This window comes from Rhizoctonia solani, chromosome 11 (genome assembly GCF_016906535.1).
Source record: "Rhizoctonia solani chromosome 11, complete sequence".
Classification (NCBI taxonomy): domain Eukaryota; kingdom Fungi; phylum Basidiomycota; class Agaricomycetes; order Cantharellales; family Ceratobasidiaceae; genus Rhizoctonia; species Rhizoctonia solani.
This window is the reverse complement of record NC_057380.1, coordinates 531,044-545,643: the sequence shown is the minus strand read 5'-3', so window position 1 is coordinate 545,643 and position 14,600 is coordinate 531,044. Positions and strand designations below refer to the sequence as shown.

General features: G+C 47.3%; 4 protein-coding genes across 4 annotated transcripts; 1 reads left to right on the top strand and 3 right to left on the bottom strand.

Annotated features, from left to right (window-relative positions):
- Positions 1 to 1,726: 1,726 nt before the first annotated feature.
- RhiXN_10233 (U3 small nucleolar RNA-associated protein 10) lies at positions 1,727 to 4,557 on the bottom strand (the record flags this gene model as incomplete). The annotated part of the gene is made up of 4 exons (XM_043330049.1): positions 1,727 to 2,925; positions 3,280 to 4,195; positions 4,251 to 4,499; positions 4,555 to 4,557. The coding sequence occupies 4 exons, from the start codon at positions 4,555 to 4,557 to the stop codon at positions 1,727 to 1,729; spliced, it is 2,367 nt and encodes a 788-aa protein (XP_043184146.1).
- Positions 4,558 to 6,857: 2,300 nt separating this feature from the next.
- Positions 6,858 to 7,493, bottom strand: RhiXN_10232 (uncharacterized protein; the record flags this gene model as incomplete). Its single annotated transcript, XM_043330048.1, has 1 exon — positions 6,858 to 7,493. The coding sequence occupies one exon, from the start codon at positions 7,491 to 7,493 to the stop codon at positions 6,858 to 6,860; it is 636 nt and encodes a 211-aa protein (XP_043184145.1).
- Positions 7,494 to 7,576: 83 nt separating this feature from the next.
- Positions 7,577 to 11,064, bottom strand: RhiXN_10231 (microtubule-actin cross-linking factor 1; the record flags this gene model as incomplete). The annotated part of the gene is made up of 4 exons (XM_043330047.1): positions 7,577 to 9,316; positions 9,372 to 10,499; positions 10,552 to 10,733; positions 10,989 to 11,064. 4 exons carry the CDS (start codon positions 11,062 to 11,064, stop codon positions 7,577 to 7,579), a joined length of 3,126 nt encoding a protein of 1,041 aa, XP_043184144.1.
- Positions 11,065 to 12,893: 1,829 nt separating this feature from the next.
- RhiXN_10230 (uncharacterized protein) lies at positions 12,894 to 13,968 on the top strand (the record flags this gene model as incomplete). Its single annotated transcript, XM_043330046.1, has 5 exons — positions 12,894 to 12,920; positions 12,969 to 13,096; positions 13,149 to 13,408; positions 13,462 to 13,536; positions 13,586 to 13,968. 5 exons carry the CDS (start codon positions 12,894 to 12,896, stop codon positions 13,966 to 13,968), a joined length of 873 nt encoding a protein of 290 aa, XP_043184143.1.
- Between the last annotated feature and the right edge of the window lie 632 nt (positions 13,969 to 14,600).

The window sequence follows — 14,600 nt, the reverse complement described above, 5'->3', positions numbered from 1 at the left end:
CTCCCGGTCCGGATGCTTGTGCCTCGTTTGTTCAGACTGTACTCTGCTGTTGTACCTTGACTATATACACCTTATCGTATACCGGAAACCTTGGGCTCGTCTCGTTACTCCCGTTGGTCCTTCATTCCCTAACGTTAACCGACCTTGCCACAAACAGTAAGAGCATTGATATTACGTACACCGAATCTTTGCTGGTGTTCCTCAAGAGTAAAAATGTCCCACCTGGGGTGCTGAGGATGTTAGTAGAGGAAGCCTGCAGGTTGATGGCTATACATCCCAATTACGTATGAATCAAACAAGGTCCCGCACTGGCACTCAGCAGGCCAGAAGAAGGTCCTCGGGCCAGGATAGCCATTGTCGGTTCGATGCAACCTGGTGAATTTGGCAAGTTCTGTTATTTCATCTTGAGTTTCTAACTACCATAGGTGCCGTTTCACATCCAACTCTGGCTGGCCACGCAGTTATCATCAGATGTGCCGTTGATTAGCTTCTACAATAAGTAAATCCCGTATTATGGTGTATTGGCTGGACGTTTTGTGACGAAGCTTACGCAGATCCAAAGCAGCGACTTGACCAGAGCATGACTTACGCTGTCGTCGACTTGAGCTCGACCTCCTCAACCGCTGGCCTCGCACACACCGCGTGCCGCCGCACGCCTTTGTGTGTCGCTTTTATCCCCCCCCCCCACCAGTCCATCAAATATCTGCATTTTTTATCCAAGCCAAAAACAGATGTCTCCCGCACAAAATTATCATGGCTTCCTATATTCCGTTATACTACATTTGAAACCATCCAAAGTGATCAATCCGTCAGACTAACCTGCTTTATTCTATCAAGCTACCAAATGGTGTACTTAGTATACAGTCTTGTGCAAGATTCGCGATCAAACGACATACCCCACTGTTCATGTCTTCGTCACTACTTTCGTCACCAGGTTTTAGCAAAGCCAATAGCTCGGCAGGCAGAGGGCGAGTAAGCCTGATCCTCCGGCACTATTGGGTATCCCTTGCACTCGTTATCTTTCGATGACTCATCTGGTACCAGAGTAGTGTCCGACGTATTGATAAAGCTCGGTGCTGGATTACTGGGTTGGACGCGACGGGATCACGCGGGATCAAAGCTAGTTTCAAGGCTTCGTCACCTGGCTTCGAGCCAACCGTATTGGAGAGGGGTTCTACCAATAATGGTATAGAAAGAGTGGTTTTCTGTGGCAATTCTTCAACGCTGTGGGAGGAGCCTTGGAAAATCTTATCCTCGCATTGCCAAACCTGAGCCTGTAGAGAGGTAATTTCGTTTATACTCTTATCCCCCCCTTCCCCCAGCTGTTCCAGTGTTCTGCTGAATCCTTCAATTTACATAAGACCTTCTGGATTGGTATTATCGTGTTCGGGGTAACGAACTGGCTTATACCATCGGGAAATTGTTGCAGTTGAAAGATAACGTCCTGGATAAAAGACTCAGGTACCCAAGTCTTTAGTGAATCGCATACGAGGCACAGAGCGTCAAAAAGTGGAGGAATGGCTTTTTGTCTACGTGAAATCCAGTAGCTCGTAGTTGCGACATAACCACTCGCACAGTAGCTATTGCAGTTGCACGACCTGGTTCGGCCAATCCTACTTTTGAAATATATAAAATCCCCGGCCTCCTGTGAAACTGGACAGGCAGAAATGACAATCCGAAGAGACTTCCGGGATATAACTGGTAACTTGATCGAGCAGGATTCCTATTACTGGTGCGGTAATGTCTTGCTCGGCCGCTTGCGATGCCGCATATATAATCTCCATGACCCGTCCACTCGCGCCCCTTTGTGCTCTGTCGAATGTGAATGTTTCAATCGTGCCAGAGAAAATATATCCACAGTCCGGGTGCCGTCGACAAATGCCCTTGTTGTTGCTATCAGACGAGCAATACACCAAGATATTTTATACCGGATTTCCTCGTCCGCTGGTAGGATGGAGTCCGCTGGTGTAGGATCTATCGCCATACAACACTGTTCTAATGCCTCGTTCGTAGGTAGCCACCGATAGAAGTTAATGAGAGCTCTTGGAGTGGCGTTTCTCTTGAACTTTCTAATCGATTTCGACAGTATACTAGAGCCGGAGACTAACGGTTCGAGGACAAGCTGAAGCAGGTCGCATCTACCCAACATCCAGTGTAGACTTGTAGCGATAGAAGCCAACACTATAGATCGGTATATTGTTATTTCAGACAGTTTTTGTGGACTGTAGGGTGCAGTTTGAAATGGAATTTCCTCCCAGTCCTGGATCTTCCACGGAAATTGTGTAAAGTGCTCAATATCATCCACTCTCCACTGTCGGAGGTACGCGGGCCAGTAATTGAGGAGTAAGTTGAAAGCAGCAACCCGGAAGGTTTCAAGAGGTAATTCGCCCATAGTATTCCCATCTCCACAGAGCTCTAGCAGGACTTCCATAAGTTCGAAATTGCGTATCCGTCGCTTACAACCAATGCGATGCATCGTGTTACTCTCGGATATAATCGTGATTGAGATTTCCTTGTTCAACGTATCTGAGTATCCGGGAGTCCCAAATCGCCTTGTGTTGTTGCTTGACCTCGGTTTTTCCTGGGCGATAAGTTTTGTGGCTTCCAGAATTAGGGTAATCATTGCCGACTGTACTTCCTGGCTCCCTTTGGACTTCAAGTGACTGACGCTAGACTTGAGCACCAGGGCTGTACGCGTCAATACAGAACTACAACGCAGCTGAAGGCTGTTTTCGTCCAGGTTTTGAAGTCCGGCTTGGACACAGGTTGGAACCATTTCTATCGTCTTGTGATGTTGGCTCGCGCGCGTTTTTTCGTTCTCGTACGAGTTTAAAGATGCCAAAGCATGTCTAACGATCTTGAGTTCTGCAGCTACTAAGTAAGCGTAGGCGCTGGGTGTTAAGGCGGGCCATTCTGCGGCCCAAACTAGGTCTAATGCATTGAATATATTTTCTGTGATTTTTCGTGCCTAGAAATACAATTTAAGTTCTTCTTATCGATTAACTTCTATTTACCACTTACATTTGCTATGCTAATAGCATGAATTTCGCCGTGTGTTTTGTTTCAGAGTGCTGTGCTGCGAGGCTATCGTTGGGCTATTTGTCCAAACTCCCGGGAGAATAAGCTCTCGAGTGTGCAAGCTAGTCATGAGAGGCGTTCTTTGAATTTGGTAAGCCTCTTCGGGAAGACATAGCTGCCATGTCAACGCATGTGGGTATATTTCACTGATTCCAATGGCAAGTCTTGCCGCGCCTAAACCCCCGCAACACAGGGGCTCACCGAGAGCTTTAACAGGCATCATTTGAAGCTGATCTATTGCTTGAGCACCGAGATCAAATAGGGGACCAATGATCTGCGAATTTCTTTGATAAATAATACGCAGCTCCTCAGGTTTCTTCCTCGTGGACCAAAATTTTGGTAGCCCGAGGTTCAATGACCTGAGACCGGCGAGTGCCTGGGTAACGTAGCTTTTCAGAGTTGGATCGCTGGAATGATTGTGAAGCCAAGTGAGTAGGCTCAGATCCGTTGATTTGACAAATTTTGGTGATCCCGGACTAGCGCATCGGTTTGTTCCAAGGAACCTGAATAGGCTTTGTGAAAGCATCCTTCTAATGTAGAAAGATAAACGGGCCTGGTAAGGACAAATCTCTGGTGGATTCACCGCACCCGAAATAACAACGAAGAGATAAATCCCTCCTACGATAGTGCTGACGGTTGTGATGACCGCTGCGACAACAAAGTCCAGGATCCACAGTCGTACGATTAGCCCGACGGAGAACACAAAAAGTGCAAAATTCAACAATGTTGGAAGGAGATCGATGATTGGGAGGAGATTCCACGTATCCAGAGATATCAGACGAGCCTGGCGCTGCAGCGCATACTCGTGTGCCTGTCGTGTGCGATATGACATAAATGCGCTTAGCCATTCTTTGGCCAGTATAGCAACCACTGCTGCTCCCAAGGAGATCATTAGAGCCGTAAACCATAGTATGTTTATCAACCGGGCAGTAGCAGATGGAACAAAATTGGGCAACTCGAAAATCGGCGCGGTAGAATCAGATACTCCCATTTCAATACGCTGCTGAGAATGCAAAAGCTTCAGCAGGAGCTGAGTCGACACTTCGGAAGAGTCCTGTTCTAGAAGATCCGTGGATTCCATGAGAAATGCAGTTACGATTGCTGAGAACAAGGTAGCCTAGATTTTTGTATTTTAATTAGCGTTTAGTCTCCCATGAGATGAGATTACATACAAATAAGAGCATCGTGTCCAAATTTTTGTTTCTCTCATAGGCCATTTCACCATCGTATTCCTTTGCCTCTTCGGCATATAGTCTCCAAATGCATGCATCTGGGTTGAGCTCTTCTCCAATTCTGTCTGTCGCTAGTCTGTCGCAGCTGGATGGTTGAGTAAAGGCATCTTTGCTTTGTATGGGATCAGTACGTGTTGAATCGGGCGCGGACTTTGGCAGCTTGGTGCGAACTTTGGAATGCTGATCTAGCTACAGTTCGTCTTTACTCAGCCCTAGAGATTGATCTAAATGTTATGACACGAACCATTATTTCTGTATGCTTTCTTTCAATAGGTATGTTGATATCGCTAGGTTGAATTTGGATGAACAATGGTCGCGACCGAGTCAAAAGGCCCAGGAGAAGATCTGTTCTTGCTTTTTGTTGAAAGAGTATTTAATACTGACCGGGCGCGTTATGGATTCATAGGCAGTGTGAGCTGGCAGTGAAACACTCGAAAGAGTACGGAGGCGCCCAGAATTAGCTAGTTTGACTATCACATATATGTACAAGCGATGAGCGGGGAACTGGGTCGGGAGAAATACGTCGATCGATTGTACGGGTCTGCAGGTCAGTTGACAGTTGGTTTTGTTTTAATACAATACATGACTTAAACGGGACTATGAGAAATCCGGTCGTATCCGCCAGATGGCACGGGGGAGGAGTTCCTGGATTAAACTTGATTTGGTTATGAACGTCCTAGAACCTGTTGGCGTGCCTTATTGTTGGTGATCTTGTTCGTAGAGCCATTACTTAAGGCTACCTGCACACCAGAATATACAAATTAGCCAAAAACCTGTCTGCGATCCATTACTGATTATCGTAGTAATCGCTTTGCCTCCCAGGATAGTTGGGTTTATCTAATTAAGTTAAACCCACTCACATTGAAACTTTTGTATCATTTCATACGTAAAAGTGGTCAGATTTTCATGTCCACAACGCAGCCCCAAACCCTTAAATCCCCACGCACATAGCCTGATCCCAGAGGCCTAGGTCGGATACCAGAAAGTTCGCTTCCCTCGCTCGGGGAGTGCTTTCCGCCGAGGCAAAGATTGAAAAACCTGTGGCTCATCAAGGGTCTTTCAGCTCAGAGGCGCTCGTGGGTGCTGTATAACTCCCCTCCCCTCCCCCCGCCCTGCCCCGCCCCGCCCCCCCCGGCGAGAGGGCCTAGAAAGTATGCGTACGAACTTGAAGAGCGCTGATAGTGCGTATGGCTCATCGAGCCTCATAGAGAGCTCCTTCATAATTACTAGATTAGTCCGCCAGATTCCTCTAAGGAACACATTCCAACCAAATAAATGTAAAATTAACTAGGCAAATTGAGTTTGAGCCACAAACTTGGTCAGCCTTGCAAAAATCTGACGGTCACAGTCCTGAGTGGCCTGGAGTTACTCTAATCCATGATCAACTGGACATTTTGCGACGAAGCCAGCGGAGTCGCAGAATAGCGACTTAGCCGGAGTATGCAACGAGTCACGTGGGACCTTTTTTTTTTAAAAAAAATCATATTTAAAGAGCTACATGCGAACACGGCAAACCGCTCACTCACGTGAGGACCGCTTTATGCCGTGTCGACTTGCGTCCGACCTCCTCCGCCGTCTGGCCTCGTACAAACCGAGTGCCGCGGCACGCATTTGCGCGTCATTTTTATCCTACCCACCATCCCGTAGGTCACGAGAGCTGGTTTGGGCCGCCCACCCACGAGCCAGACTCGCGGTCGGGCGCCCCGGTCCACCCTCGCTGCTTCGCAGCCGCGGGGGTTCCCCAACCCTCACCGGTCTGGGTCTCGTGGCCGACGAGGATGAGCGGGCAGAGGATAATTATGTGTGTTTTGAAGTGATATGCGTTCTAATTAGCTAATTAGAACGCATATTGCATACGAATTCACCTCGGTACTGACGAATCAACCTCACTGGTATTAGAGCTCTAAACAGAAGTTCTTAGGTTTGCGCGATCATCATCATTGTTCCGGTGTGACTTAGCATCAACCTGGCGAACGCAACAAATTTAAGACAATGGATTAATATTGTCTTCATCCCTTTAGTCTGCAACGCATAAGCGCCGATCGCGGTTCGACCCCGAACCCACTATATTATTAATGCGATGAAACTAGACTTGATGAAGCCAGCACTCTATTTCATGAGTTACTGCTTTAATGCACGCCGAAGGACTGCCATATGCATGCCGACTCGGTTTTGCTGGTGTAAACGCTGTAAATGATTTACCCTTCAAACAAGTTGCACATACCTTGAGCGTCTGTGAGAAGATCTGGAGTTCGGCATTGGTCAATAGGTCATCCTACGTTCGTGACCCTAAATAAATGTTTAATGTGTGCTTCAAACCGATAATATACACCCTTGTTATACAACATTACAATTTTTCCCTATATTATACGGGTTGGCCAACCCAATCGCAAGGAACCCTCAAATTTCATTCGTCCACAATACAGAACCTCTGATAGACTCATTGAAACCTGGGTCTACCTATTTTAGGAGCCTACCAAATAGTACGATGTCAATATTGAGCACTACAAGAGGTGCTATACATGGATCGGCTCACTCATTCACTGTCTACGCTTCATTACCGGCCTCCTCGAGGGATACTAACGATGACACACGTACAGATTCAGTAGCTGTGGTATGGTGAACCCAATCGAGAGCTACGTTCTCAGATGACGGTCCAACAATATCATCGGCTTGTTCATTGGTGATTTCAGCGAGTCTAGACGAACTTCTGTCGTGTTGAGGATATGAGAGTGCCAAGGAGGGGCTTATGAGCGAGTCACTGGAGACTGAAGTGCCATCGGTCTCCGTATCCGTATCTACCGAGGTTATGGTAATACTTGGTGGTTTGAAAAAGTGGCTCGGACGGTTCCAAGGGGACAATGAATCCGGCGATAATCGAGAGCCAGCGCCCTGCTCGGCCTCACTCGCCTGACTGGTAGACTTGGAGTCAGTTAGATGATCCCAGGTGTTCATGAAAACCGGAAGAGCTCCAGCACTTGGCAGTTGGCGGGGAGTAGGCTCATATATTTTTAGAGACGAATTGCTACCATCGCCTTCCAGTTTCAGGCCAAGCATATTAGCGCGAGGACTTGTATCAAGTGGATCGTAATGCTTATAGTGTGGATAATAAGGCGATTTGTTGTTATATGGGTTATTGAGCTTATTAATCGGGCCCTTGGGGTAGCGCGAGAGGTTTGCCATGGAACGATTGAAAGGCGTCTGGTTTTTCTGATGAGGGTTTGTTCCAGGTAGCTGTCCCAACTGTTGATGTAGTATCCGTTCTATTAGATGTGTAATCCTATTGGAGTGCCCCATTCCGCTGATGGGAGTGCAAGCACCCCTCTCCATCTCCCTAAATTATTCAAGATCTTCTGGACAGAGAGGAGAATATCCGCAGTAGTAGACTGGATAACTTCATCGGATAATACCTCAAGCTGAAACATGAGATCCCCAACAAACGAATTCGAGCGGTATTGATCACCCGCATCGCATACATAGCACATGGTTTCAAGGAGTAAGGGCATAGTTCCCAGATCTACCTGAAGCCGAGCAATATGCAGCTTCTCTATAACGGCCATTATGATATCCACAACGGCCTCATCATCTGATCCAGCCCTTCCAAGCTTCGTGAGAATATCAAAGCCTTGTCCGTGTGTAAAGTCGCGCAGGTAGGCATTACGATCTAGAGGAGTCTCCTTGATGTAACTGGTAACTTGTCCGAGTAGGCCTCGTATCACCGGTGAGCTACGACTGTCAGAGGCTTGTGAAGCTGCGTGAACAAATGCCACAGCCCAGTTTACCCCACGCCAGGGGTCTCCAAGGGTCGCACGGTCGCTTTCTACAGGTAAGTGTACCAATCGTGACTGAGCAAATATATCTACTGCGGGACCGGTAAGGGATGTCGTAGTTGTCACTAGGCAAGCAATGCACCAACTTAACCTCTTGGAGGTGTCATCATTTATCACAAACTGAAGACGGGAATCAATTAGGTACCAGTCAGAGATGGTGCGTATCCATTTTTCTAGAGTCTCGTTGGTTGGTAGCCACTGGCGATAGATGGGTCTCGTACCCAGAGTGCTCTCTCCTAGCTTTTTGGTTATTGTCGGCAAATTTCTTGATCCTGAGAAAAGTACGCCAAGCGTGAGCTGAAACAACTTGAGTTCCCCTCGGCGCTCCCATGACCAACTGTTCTCGGGACCTTCCCAGAGAAATGTAGCCACATACGTGAGTACTATAGTTTGATAAATAATGATTTCAGCTGATTTTTGTAAATTATATGGGGTATCTTGAAACGGGACTACGTCCCATTTGAGAGCCTCCCAAGCATACGGTTCGCGGATAATGCCCTCGTCCATTCTTGATTGTTCAAGGTATGCCGGCCAAAATGTGAGTAACAAATTGAAAGCTTCAACACGGAAGGTCTCGAGACGGAGGCTATCTACGCTGGCGTCATTCCTACACAGCTCTACCAGACTTTCCATAAGCTCAAGGTTTCGTGCTAATACTTTGCAGTTAACACAGCGTAAGGTTTTGTTCTCGGTTATAACTGTGATGGAGATCTCTTCGTTTAGTACGTGTGAGGAAGGGGCCGTTCCGAACCGACATAATACGCTGTTGGAATTAGGCTTCATATGCTCGACCAGTTTTCTTGCTTCCAGTAGCAGTCCAACGGTAGCAGATTGAGTCTCTTGTCCACTCTTAGATATCAAATCTTCATAACTGGACTTGATGACCAGAGCTGCTCGGGATAAAGCACGACTACAACGCTCCTGAAGTTCATCCTTATCCAAACTCAGTGTGATTTGCTGGTTAATAGGAGTCTCCATTTCTACCGTTTTGTGGCCCGAAGCTGAGGGCTTGCTCTGCCCTGTGTATCTATCTTGGCTTAGGAACGTAGCGGCTTGCCTCAACATTTTGAGTTCCGCGGTCACCAAATATGCATAAGCGCTCGGGGTTAAGGCGGGCGATGTTTCGGTCCAAATCGAGTCCAGTGCATTGAAGATGCTGTTGGTAATTTTGCATGCCTGCACACGTAATTCCGTTAGCTCTTTCCGCTCAGACCAGCCATTTATGACCCACATTACTCATGCTGCTAAGTAAACTCCCGCAGTTTACTGTTTGCCCAATAATGCCGTCCCCCAAAATCTCCTTTGAGGCGATTCCCCGAGCATCCAGTGAGGGACCGGTTTGAGATTCGGTACTATTTTCGGAGACACGTTGCCAGGTCAACGCATAGGGGTAGATCTCACTCATAGCCACAGCGAGTCTGGCAATATTCGAACCTCCACATGATGCCAGCTCGTTACGACCCCTGGTTGGCGCCATTTGAAGTTGATTTATAGCATGAGCGCCGAGGTTAAAGAGAGCGTCGAGTATCTTGTTATTTTGTGCGTATTGGTCACGAAGCTCCACAATATCTCCATTAGGAAATATATTCAGGTTCACCTTAAGTGATTTGAGGCCAGCAAGCGCCTGGGTGACGTAGCCTCGAAGCACGGGGTCACTGGAAGTGCTGAAGAGCCAAGTTAGCAAATCTATTTCTCGAGGTTCTACGCGTTTCTGTGCATCCAAGGTCGATAAAATGCTGGTATCGAAGTATTGAAGCATATGCTGGGACATAATTCTTTGAAGGTAGTGCGATAGTTGTGACTTGTACGGGCAGGTTCGGTAAAATGCGCCTGCGAGTACGAAGTAGCAATAGATCGCGCACACAAGGGCGCTGATAACCGTGATGATGCCTGCTACGACAAAATCCAACAACCATAACCTCACAATTAACCCTAGCGAAAATATGAATAGTGCGATATTCAGAACCGTCGGAAGAAGATCGATAATAGGGCGCATGTTCCATGCATCCAGAGATGTAAGACGAGCTTGGCGCTCGAGCGCATATTTATGTGAATGTTGTGTGCGATAAGAAATGAATGCGCTTAACCATTCTTTGGCCAAGATGGCCATTACGGCAGCCCCTAAAGAGATTATCAAAGAAGCAAACCAAAGCACGTTAATTAATCGGACGGCGGCTGACGGCACAAACTCAGGGATTTCGGCAAGATTCGACGCGGGATCATTAAACTTTGTCTCTGTGTGCTGCTGCGACCGGGCGAGAAGTAGTAGGAGATGCGTCGAAATCTCTGAAGAATCCTGTTCAAGGAGATTCGTTGATTCGATGATGAATGCAGTCACGATTGCGGAGAAGAGTGTGGCCTGGATCATTGTTATGAAATAATTAGCCCTCGTTTCAACCATGATCACGTACAAATAAGAGCATAGTATCCAGGTTCTTATTGCGCTCTTGAGCCATCCCAGTGTCATAATCCTTCGCCTCTTCGGCATACAGCCTCCATATACACGCGTCGGGGTTGAGTTCTTCGCCAATCCTATCAGTGCCTAACTTGTCATAGTTGGGTGGCCGGAGGACGGCACCACCAGCTCGTATGCCTTGAGTTGGTTGATCCAACTAAACTTCTGGAGTAAGCGGATGGTGTCACGAACATCCATAGCTCATGCCACGAACCATTAATTATTTGCTCCTCCCTTGCAGGGATTGTATTTTACGTTGATCTTACGGTGGGTACGTATGCGTTGATCGATGTATGTTGAAGACAAGGGCGCTTATAAAAGGTGTCCACCAATAAAGGATCGGGCGTTATCTTGCAATCAATTTCATTTGGCTTCAATTGTAACAGTGCGGACAATCCGTCAAATCTGGCTTTGGAATCGCACCACCCAACTGGAACCACTGGGACTTGGGAGTGCCCGAGAGCTCCATGGTGTCACTGGCTGGGCTCCCGACGCTCAGAAGTACCACAGGGGGGTTAGACACCCTCCGTTTTGCTTAGTTTGGTAGTGGCCTGTTCTAAAAGCTTTTTTTAAAAATAATAATTTGGGAGCGCATGACGAAAATCTACTTACGGTCAATCAATATTTCTAATTGTTATGGCGATGTTTTCACCTCCCGTAATGACTGTTTACTCGAACCAGTAGTCCTGCTTACACAAGCTTTTGTACCATAGCATACCTAAGAACAATCGCAAGGTGCCTTGCTCATTCTATCTTGTTGGTTGACTGATACATATGTTTGGGCCCAGTAAAGCCCTTTGTCGACTGGAGCAAAACCATTTTCAGGTTTGATGGTAAGCTAGCTTGGTGCGTATTAAATACGAACAATAATTACAGATGTGTTACGGGGAACCAGTCCCGAATGCTAAGGAGTGTTTATCCTGGGTGTTGATGGCTTTGCCTCTGCAAAGTCTTTACCACCCCATGGATATAGAGGGTTCAACAAAATTCCCACTTCCACTTCTATTGATATATGGGGTTCAATGCTGGGTGTATGGCCCAATCATCGCTTTTGAAGATGTTTTCCGTCCCGATTCATTAGCAGTAAGCCTTTCGGTGGATTTCTCAGTAATGAGATTTATGTGCTCTCTAGACTTACCTTTCCACCTGCCGCAAGCGTAGCTGTGCCCACAAATGCCGGGAACGAGATGTGTTGGATATTTGGTTTTACATACTATGCAGGATGGTAATACTTGTCTCCAAAAGATTATAGAAATATCATGTACTTACTAGTGAATTCTAGTATATTCTGTGGACTGTGATCGAGTTGGTAAGTCGTAAGAGAACAAGTCGTACGACATATGCGCAGTAGGACGCGTAGTCCTCATATAATGACTCGACGGAAATACTGAGGGTACAAAAGGGGTCTCGTTCAGGCCTGGTATCCTCACTTTTCTCATACCACTTACTCTCACTCTCTTTTATCGTGTATCTACATAGTTATAACATTGATATATATACATCTTATTTACTTATTTCTACAAAGATTTCCCTTTTATATGCGTTCTTGAACTTTTACCCTGGCCTCGAATCGGGTATCTTGAGATCTACAGCCATGTCCTCGTACCTATATCCTAATCACCCCCACAATGAGCCCAATGAGCTCACTGTCCGAAGCGTTAACGTTTACTCATCGTGATTAAACATGCGCTTACGTGACATCCTCGGCTCGGTTAGTTATTTGTGATCAGGTAATTGAAATCTGATTTGCTCCTATAATTCGACGATATACACTAGTCCTTGCTCAGTTCTTAGCAGGGTGGTACTGTCAGCGATGCATTTATTGCTAATTAAAATTAACCATCAGTCAACTGGATTCCTAACGACCAATCAAATTTGTTGTCGCACTGATTGCCAATTAACCCCCGCCGGCACAGTTTTGCACCGCCTTCCTCGCCGATCAATTTGCAACACTCAGTTTAGCGCCAAAATTGCGTACTGTTTTTTGTCCTCCATCCCCGGATCCCCGTACACGTTGCAAGCAGGTGACACTGGTGTCGCCTGGTCTCAGTCAGCCTCAACTTTATCAGGATGACTTGGTTCCAGTGCATCGGCATCGGCGACGAAACAGACGAAATTTTTAATACAGAGTAACGAGATGGTCACAGGCCTTGCCTATATTGCTCCACAGACGTCACAATTCCGTTACGTCAAGAAACAGGAGACTAAGCTACGGCCGTAATATCACACTTTCGCTAGGCTAGAAGATATATAATCCCCCTTGACCCGAGGTCTTTGCGTCAATTCACTCTACCGCACATGGCCTACTACGATTACTACCGCCGGGTATGTGTGTATGGCTATTCTGCTTGGCTTGTGCTGACCGTTGTATAGCGCAACCCTACCTCTTGGGGTCGTCCAGAATACATACTCGACTCGCCCCCTGCTCCAGGCTATCAGCCGCAACCGCAATGGCGAGGTTATGACTACTACCGCGCTCACTATGGGAACTCTTACGATCCGTATGTCTCTGAAATTTCTATTCGAGCATTATGTGCTAACCCCTATTCCCAGCTCTGCATTTGACTCTGTCCTCGGCCGCATTCGCTCTCACTTCCGATCTCCCATCTCTCGTCGGGATGCTCAAACCTGGCATCAACGTGTCTATAGCGGACTTGTCGATGTTGCGACAATGACGCCCGCCGAGATTGGTGCAGCAGCTGGATACGAAGCATGGCGATTCTGGGAGCATCACCGCGGAATCTATAGACAGCCATTGATGGATGACCATGAACGCGAGACTGAGGCTTTGGTTGGTTTGGCTGTTGGAGAAGGTGTGTATGCATTCAATTGGGCCGATGGAACGTGATAACCTAATGGTTTTCAGCTGAGAAACTGTGGGACTATACCAGGAGGCACCGTGGTGATTTCTCCAAGCGCGAGGCATTGGAAGTGGCAGCTGGTAAGCAATTCTATCATATATTTCCTTCTCCGATTAACATGCTTCGCAGCCGTGGCAATGAAACTCTTCCGCAAAGGTGGTGGTGGTGGATATTATGACCAGCGTTCACGCTATGAAGAACCCTTCCGCATGGACGGGCGCTATCCAAGCTCTCACCACCGTCATCGCCGCGGATCGTCCATTTCCCCCGACGGATTCTCCGACGGCCTCGATTCGAGCGACTATGAATACCAACTTGACCCCACACTTGCGAGCGCTTACTCGCCTCTATGGCTGGCGGGATCCCGATTGCTGGGTCCAGTTATGGCGGGGACGGGTACCACCACCACCACCACCGTCGAAGGGCCTCGTCGTTCTACGGCCAGCGACCTCAACAGCTCGGAACCTCGCCATACATTGGTGAATCTGCACTGTCTACCTCTCCCAGTATAGGCCCTTTGATTACTCCTCATCCGGGGCACCACATGTCATCTTCCTTTGGTGGATACGGCCATGGCCATGGCCATGGTGGAGGAGGCACATACGAATATCGTGATCATAACGGCATGAAGGTTCATCGGACGATGCACGGCGACCCAAATAGCGAGTTTAGTCATCTTCCACCGGGAACTTATATGATCCAAGGTGGAAGTAGCGGACATGGGCACCACAGGAGGAGGAGAAAGAGTGTAGGACGATACATTCTATGATGAACGACCTCGATAACGGTAGTGAAGTTGGGGGCAAAGACGACGCTTGAAAGTACATTAATTCTAATCCCTTTTTTTCGCTTAATATTTTCGGTTCTCGTACATCGCTTTCCCACAAGTCCTGTATCTAATATAACATGACGTGTAGTGAAGAAAATGTAACTTTTTATTTATTTAGCCCTTCCCTCCTCTTCCCATACTTTGTAAACTCAAGGTCGTCTTGACCTCACAACATGAGGGGCCAACAAACGTGAACGAACCAAAGTAGATCGGATGGGATAAATCCCCCGCATTCAATCAGCACACGCGGCGATCATATCGAAACGTCAAGAATCGACAGGTCCTGGCAGATCAAAAGTCAGAAGCGACCCACGA